At 40.6% G+C, this 8,260-nt stretch overlaps 1 protein-coding gene across 1 annotated transcript in view; it reads left to right on the forward strand.

Annotated features, from left to right (window-relative positions):
- The window catches only part of MYRFL (myelin regulatory factor like), a gene marked incomplete at its 5' end in the record, with an annotated part of 131,359 nt that overhangs the window by 36,351 nt on the left and 86,748 nt on the right, over nucleotides 1–8,260 (forward strand). Inside the window, 3 exons of the mRNA XM_019640517.1 lie at nucleotides 4,560–4,627; nucleotides 4,726–4,972; nucleotides 5,776–5,867. Coding sequence (XP_019496062.1) covers nucleotides 4,560–4,627; nucleotides 4,726–4,972; nucleotides 5,776–5,867 — 407 coding nt within the window. The remainder of the gene's footprint in view (nucleotides 1–4,559; nucleotides 4,628–4,725; nucleotides 4,973–5,775; nucleotides 5,868–8,260) is intronic.

The raw sequence follows: 8,260 nt of genomic DNA on the forward strand, positions 1-8,260 counted from the left end.
ATATAAGAAGTCTTTTAGCACCATCATCTGATGCCCAAGTAGACAGCCTCCCTTTTTCTTTGTCGTGTATAACATTATGTTTTGAGGGTAGAGACCTGATCAAGTTCAGAACAAATGGGGTTATTTGAATCTTAAGCCCTGAACTTCAGAATTTTTCAGAGTAAATGCTATGGCACTTACTAGGAAAAGGATAATACTTCACACCAATTCTTTTAGCCACTGTAAATAGTCAAATGTAGGCAGTGTGAATAGTGCCCCAAATTCAGGGTACCACGTCACATCTCGTTTATTCCCGTGCATCATCAGCTTGGCAAGAAGTCCAAGATTTCCCTCTTGGGGTTCCCCTTCTGACGTGTGTCCCCAAACCCCAGAGGTTTATACTGTCCTGAAAAGAGATGCACGTGGCTTTCTCACCTGCTTATGTGGCTGACTTTGCTTTTCACAGCCACATGACAACAGCTGGTCTTCTCAGGGACATCTGGTCTCAGCTCCAGCATGGGCTGTGTGTGGGGGGGGTCCTTCAGTGGACGATGACTTCATCCTCTCAGCCAAGTCCACAGATCACCACACCCTGGGAATTCTGTGACCGCAGGGTGCTGGGCATGAGCCCTTGTATAAGCCAAACCTCTGACTGTCTTCTTTTCTTTTCAATGGATCCACCATGGCCAGCAAGTGCTTGATTTTTCTTATTCATCCCTAGAGACACAAAATGCTAACTAAAGCCCCCTTTCCGGATGATATAGAGCTCTCTAACCACCTTCTCGTGAAAAGTTACTCTAATGTCTCCAGGGATCCTTGCATCCAGCCTGCAGCTTCCATATGATCCTCAAACAGAAAACTGAGTAAATTCTTAGCCAGACTAGAGAACCATCTGTTCGCTCCCCCACAGATGCACCAGCTCGTCGAGAGTACTGGGCAAACCTTCCAAGAGTTTCCTCCTCTAACCAGATTGTTGCTCAAATCGTCCTGGCCATTTCAGAGTGAGGCGCCGTCCTGTCATTTTCCTCTTCCCTTCCCTGAAAAGGCCTTTATTTTTTCACCATCTCCAGAAAACAGGCATGGGAGACTAACTGAAATGTCCCAACAGATAGGAAACCTCCAATCCCTTGTTTAACTCCTACTGAAAAGTCACTGAAAAGCTGACTAAAGATAACTGGCTCCAAATAACGGTTCTAGAATAATCACAAGCAGGTTCCCAGGGCAAAAAAGGGGGTAGGGAGTGCAAAATTTAATTCAAATATCATGTTTTCATTAGAGTTTATATTTTTAGTTTTCTAGTGAAAAACTCGTGTTTGACATTGCCGAGGCCAAGGGTTTTTACAGAGGTCTTGGGGAAATGGCACACGAGGGAAAGGACGTGCCTATGCTAGTCTTATAGGCAGGATTTTGGAAGGGAGACAATGTTCTAAATCAATTAGTAAGGCTTTTCTGGTGACTTTCTCCCAAGCAGTTCCCTTTGGCCAAGGGTTCCAAGATCCGCATTTATAGGGCTCACAGTGTGGAATTACTGGGTTGCTGTGGGCAGATGTAAAATCTTGCCTAGAGAGAGAGCAGCCGATGAGCAGGCTCCTGTTAACTGGTTCTGGCCCCACATGGTTAGATCCCAAATGTGACAGGGTTCCTGGTCCCACCTGATCTGCACCCCAAATATAAGAGGATCCAGGGCCTCATATGGTTTGAACCTCAGATACAAAAGTGTTTATCAGCCCCAGAGTTGTGACCTTTGGCCCCCAGTGAGAGATGCACTGGCTGAATTCACACTCTAGAGTCAGAAGAAAAATCTGTCTTATCTCTCCAGCGATTTTGGACTTTCCAAGCCTCACTTTTCTTGATTAGCGAATGAGTCATAAGTTCTACTTCATCCAAGATTTTTTAAAAAGGAATGTAGAAGAAAATATTTTGAAAAACATTCAAATGCAAGCTGAGTTTTCTCCAAAAGGTTGGGATTTGGGCAGTTTGCTGCCTTCATATTCGACTTCTCTCTTCTGTTACGTTTTTCTCAAGAAACCCTCAGTGTGGCATGAAGGAAGGGTTGAATCCCACCTCTTCCACTTAACAGCTGTGACACTGGGCAAGTCATTTCAGGTCTTTGAATCCCACTTTCCACATTTGTTGAATGAGATTAAGAACCCTTTCCTCATAACCACTTTATAAATCTGTTTGGTTGCATCTACTAAAGCATGTCCTATGACCCAGTGATTCCGCTCCTAGGAATATACCTAACAGAAATGTATGCATATGCCCCCCTAAAAGACAGGCACAAAATATTCATAGCAGCATTACTTATACTAACCACAAACTGAAAATAACCCAAATAACCATCAAGGGCAGGATAAATTGTTATATAGTCACACAGTGCAGTGCTATGCAACAATGAAAATGAGCCAACAACTGCCATTTGCAACAATAATGAATAAACTTCATGGGCATAATGTGGACAAAAGAAGCCAACATGTAAGAGTACATATCATCTTGCCCCATTTCCACAAACTCCTCTATGGTGTTAGATTTCAGAAGAGCGATTATGCTTGGGCAGAAGAAAGTAGTAACTGGAAGAAGGTAGGAGGGTGTCTTCTAGAGTGCTGGAAGTGTCCTATTTCTTGATCTAGTGGTAGTTATCTGGTATAATTCATTTCACTAAAAAATATCAGGTTGTGTACTAATGATCTGTGCACTCTTTTTCATATATATTATATTTCAATAAAGAAAGTTGATTGAAAAAATTTCCTTACCTTGAAGAGAAGTTGAGTTCATAAGAAACTATGTCAAGTGTCTAGGACAGTGCCTGTGGTGCAGAAAACACATAGAAACAGTAGATATTATTATTAGTATTAAAACTAATACTATTATATTAATATATATTAATATAGTATTAAAACTCAGTATGGGCTCGAGCTGTGCCCAGAATTTCAATGTGGGCTTGTGGGCCTAGATTCCCAGCCCTGGAGGTCACCAGCTGATAGCTGGCTCCCAGAGAAGCCACGACTCTGTCAGCCCTGTTGTAATGGCTGCCCCGATACCCTAGCTGCTATGATGGGAACGGGAGGGAAATGCCATTATCCTTGAGGAACATNTTCTAATTTCTTATTGTGGAAAACCTGCTTGGAGATCTGCAAAGCCAAGTTGAGGAAGGGTCTCCCAGTTCAGCATTAAGACTTTTAATTAATCTTTCCATTTGTAGCCCAGTAGCTCTGCAGTCTCCGTGGATCCATTTCTCCAGAGTTAAGTAAGATTTTGCAGCTTCTGTTGGGGTGATGGAGGTAGTTGCCTGGCTATAGGTGTTAGGAAAGCTGATTTAAGGGTACAGCTGTTTCTTAATCAAACTTTCAATCAATCCTTTTGTTTTCTGCACCACCTCACCCCTGAATTCAGAGATTCCTGGTGACTCTAATTCTTGGGCTTTTCTGGAGTTGCATTCAAATTAGATAACTTCTCGTTGGCTCCTATATCCCCTCCGCAGTCCCCAGGAAGTCCTGCTTTTGCTTTTTTCCGTTGTCCTAACTCAGTTACCATCTATCCTACTTCTGTCTCCACCGATGTCATTGAAATATGGTCTGGTGTGTTCTCTGCTCATGAGCTCTATGTCCTTTCATGTTTATGCCTCTTTATTCCTTTACTTTCATTGGAGTGGGGTTTTTGGAGGAAGGTAAATGTATGTCCTCTCTCCCCTTATTAATTAGAAGTGAATAGATTACAAAGGACCAATTTAAGAAGAAAACATAACTTTTCCAGTAAATAATAAACACTAACTTTTCTTCTTATTGTAAGAGATTGAAATTTTAATCAACCAAGAAAAACATAGCAGCTTACTCTGCAGCAAGAGCATCAAATGGAGGATGATGGTGCATACATATGACTTATAATCACAGAATTTCTTAGCCATAAGGGACTTGTGCGTTTTTTGGAACAGAAGTTCTCACACTTTGTTAGTGGTGGTACTCATTTTTTTTAAATGAAATTTTACTTGCACCTCAATATATAAAACAGAAAGAAGTTACGAATTCTTTTCCCCAGGCACTGAGGAAAGTTTTTTTTATAAAACTCCTGAGCTCCTTCCAAGAACTTTGGGATCTCCCAGAGCACAGATGGAAAACCATGGCCTTAGTGGTGACATTTTACATGGTCTGAGCCCCAACAGTATGTACAACCATCTCTCTGGTATAAGCACTTTGAGGATGTTAAAAAGCAATAATGATGTTAATTAAAGTTTACTGAGCATTCATTACGTTATAGGCTTTAACATATTTAATTCTCATAGTGATGCTATGAGGAAGGTATAATGATCATTCTCATTTTGTAGGTGAGGAAACAGAAGGCCTGGAAAGGCTCAGTACTTGTTCATGATACACAGCTAGGAAGTTGAAGAGCTGGGTCTGTCTGACTCAAAGCCCACTCATTTAACACAGGGCACTGGGTGGTCTGGTGGGCTTTGCCCCCCTGGAATCCCTGGAACCATCCCTGGGGGGTGCTGTACACTGAAGGCTGCTTCCTGTTTGTGACAAAACTATAACGATGGAATAGGTTACAACAAAAAAGCAACGCATGTCTCTCATCTTCAGGCACCGGAAGCTCCCGGATACCCCACCCTACTCTGCATCAGACTCCTGTTCTCCTCCACAGGTCAAAGGTGAGTGCCCTCGGCCCCGGGCCCATCATGTACTGCTCCTCTTCTTGGACCCTGGGTGGTGAGGAAGAGAGGCCCTTCTCACCTGTGTCTTCCTCCAGGTGCATGCTGCCCGGCTCTTAGGACTCCAGCTCCTTTTCTCCAGTCCGCTGCAGCACCTGGGACACTGCGTGTGCACGCGCCACAGAGCTCATCTGAAATGAGTGACCCAGGCCTTATCCACAGTGGCTTTCACAACTGCTACCCAAACGCCAGTCATCCCGAGACCACCCTGGACCCATCCGTGTCCTCCCATCTGGGGATAAGTTGTTCTTACCATCAGCAGCAGCCTCTGAGCCACAGCCTTGGGTAAAGAGCAAGATAATTAATTATGAAAAACCTCGAGCAGCCAGCCCCCAGCAGTGCCGGTAGAGAACGAACAGTCCTCTCCAGCAGATGGCAATGTTGAGACATGCATCAGACATGGCCAGGCCCAGTGCTGTTGGCTTTAGACCATCTTTTAATTAAAAATCGGCTAAACCCAAGGTCCTTATTCAATGGAAAGCTAAAGTGTCAGAATTATATAGGGGGATTCTGGGTGATGGAGAAAGCACTGTTTGCCTGTGTAGCCTCAGCTACAGTACTCAAGGGAGTCTGTGAATGATGTGTCAGAAAAATATGTCAGTTCACCATTCACTAATGTTCTTTTCTTCTCTTTTCCTTCCTTTCCCATTTTCAACTTTCCTTCTAATTTTTGTTCTTAGAAGAGGACAAAATGAGTAAAGGCCATTAAAAATGGTGGTAAAATTCCATGTGAAAAAAATTTCAGGTGTAAAATGTGTACTAGTATTTTAAGTCTGTATCTTCTCTGTCTCCTTTAGTCCTCTGCCTTTGAAAATGCTGTCAGTTTATTTTTCAAATAGGTGAATCCCAAATCCATTGAATAGAGGAAAATGAAGTCTCAGACTAGTAGAATTCACAGAATAGGGGTTTGCTCTGTTCATTCCATGAATGGATCTGGTTTTGCAGACTAGTAAGGCTCAAGGAACCTTAACTAAATAGAATTAGACTTAGGAAAGCAGAGAACAGAGACCTGGGAAATTAAATTTGCTTTAATGTAACATGGAGTACAAAGAAGAATCCTAACCTGCATTTTGGTTTCTCAATTTTAGAGCCTCATTGCCACCAACCAAGAAGAGAAAGTGCACACAGACACTGGAGGACTCCGGGGACTGTCAAATGTGGGCCCGCCACTCCAGCCCAAGTGAGCCAACCAGGGGCCTGTCACTGCCCTGCTCATGCAATCAGGGGTTTCTTACCAGCCTCGGAGCAGCCTTACAAACTATTTCCTCTCTCTTAGAAAGGCAGTAATAAGTTCTGGGAGTTTATTTCTTCCCTCTTGACATACTATTTCATGCAGTCCCAGGTGGGGTCATACAGGAGCTCCCAGGAAGACATGACATTCGCTCTATCTGCTGGAGACGAAACACCAGTCTTTTCAATTTCAGGGGCAGTGTGTCTCAGAGGACCCAGACTCCAGGCCTCGGGAAGCTGTGCAAGTGGCAGCACCTTCCAGAGCCTGCCGGTGTTGTGCTCANGTTGGGAGTTTTGACAGTGATGAGGAGTTGTATGAATTTTATGATGAATAAAACGAGTTCAATAACTTTATGTAATACATTTTTTTTCAAATTTTGGGCCCCAAAATTAAGGTGCATCTTATACATGAGAGCATTTTATACATGGGGAAATATGGTAGTTTTGAAAAAAATAATTTGCTTAATTTTGAAAGTAGCTGTCATTAATTCTTCCCTCAAATTCGCTGAAAAGAACTGCTAAATTTCTCTCAATATATTAAAATGCATCAAGCATGGAGTACAGTGAAATAAAGGAGTAGCTGCGATAAGTTTTGGAAGGGAGACTAAATTTTAAGGAAAGCATTTAAAAACTTTAAAACCACTAACACATATTGCTGCCACTCAATATGGGACCTTTGGTTCTCCACAAAGGAATGGAGTAGGTGTTCCTGTTTATAATATGCAAAGCTGTATTTCTCATGTAAATTGATCACTTACTTAGGATTTTCAGTTTTTATTAACATTGTTGAATTCAGTGGTATCAGTAATGTAAAGGTAACTTAACAACTGCCTAGAATCTTGAATGTGGAATTGTGAGATCACAGAGCCAATCACTAAATTTAATTTGTAGATTTATAGGAGTGATATAGCAGCAGAATTTAAAAAAGTCAAATGGTACCATATATACGGCTCATAATGAAAACCCGCAACCCTCTGCCCTACTCCTCTCCACATCCCTCGCAGAGGATCTTGGCTCTCCCAGAGGCAGATACTTTTCAATCCTTTTAGATATTTCTACCACCTTTTATTTAAATGATGCTTTTATATTGCTGTTCTTGCTCTCTATGTTTTAAGAACTTAATATCATCTATATAAAATATAGAAATCTTCAACTGTATGATTTCATTTATCCCCCATTCCCATCCTCTATGCTACAGTTGTCATCAGTATTATAACTACATACATGATAAACTCTACAAGATAATGTTACAATTTTTCCTTGCTACAGTCCTATGTATTTTAAGGACATGCAGAGAAAAAATAACTTGCATTCAGATATACCATTATTTATTCTCTGCATTCCTTCCTAAAGTTGATATTCCCCTTTAGCCTAAATAATATCTTTAACATTTCTTATTGTGCATGTCTGTTCATGGATTCACTTAAAATTTTCTTTGAAAATGTCTTTATTTTGCTTTCATTCTTGAAGGATATTTTCATTGGATATAAAATTCTAGATGGTCAGTTTTGATTTTTTTTCTAGCACATTAAAGATATTGTTGTTGCACTGTCTTCTCAGCTCTGGAGATTTTGTCGAGAAGTCACTGATCATTTGAATCATTATTAACCTACATGTAATGTGTTAATTTTATCTGGCTACTTTTGAGAATTTCTCCCAATTTTTGGTTTCTGCTAGTTAATTCTGATTAAATCCGTAGGTGCAGTGCTCTCTATATCTACCTTGCTTAAGATTTGGTGAGCCTCTTAAACCTATAAATTTATGTCTTTTACCAAATTTGGGAAGTTTGGGGCCATTATATCTTTATTTTTCTGCTCCATCCTCTTCATAGATTAATGAATCTCCTTTTATCTCCCTCTTTTTTTAATTTAGTTTTTTCTCTGTTCTGTAGACTGGATGATATCGACTGATCTATCTTCAAATTTTGTTACACCACCCAGTGATTTTTTTGTAAACATTTTTATTTTCATATACAAAATTGTTTTCAATTCTAAAATTTCCACTTAGCTCTTATGTTAATAGTTTTTATATCTTTGCTGAGATTTTATATTTAAAACATTGTTTATAAATGCATTTGCTTCTATTCCATTAAGCTTAGTTATAATAGCTTCTTTAAAATCCTTGTTTGCTAATCCAGTATCTGGATCACCCCTGGATTGGTGTCCACTGACTGTTTTTTCCCTTGAGGCTAGGCTATATTGTCCTATTTCTTTGTTGAGTAATTCTTTTGTCGTTGTAATAATGAATTGTGTATTTATGGTAACATTGTTTTTGGAGGATTTTTTGTTTGTTTTTTAAAGATTTTATTGGGGAATTGGGGGAGGGGAACAGCGTTGGGGAATC

Source organism: Hipposideros armiger, unplaced genomic scaffold (genome assembly GCF_001890085.2).
Source record: "Hipposideros armiger isolate ML-2016 unplaced genomic scaffold, ASM189008v1 scaffold_51, whole genome shotgun sequence".
NCBI lineage: Eukaryota > Metazoa > Chordata > Mammalia > Chiroptera > Hipposideridae > Hipposideros > Hipposideros armiger.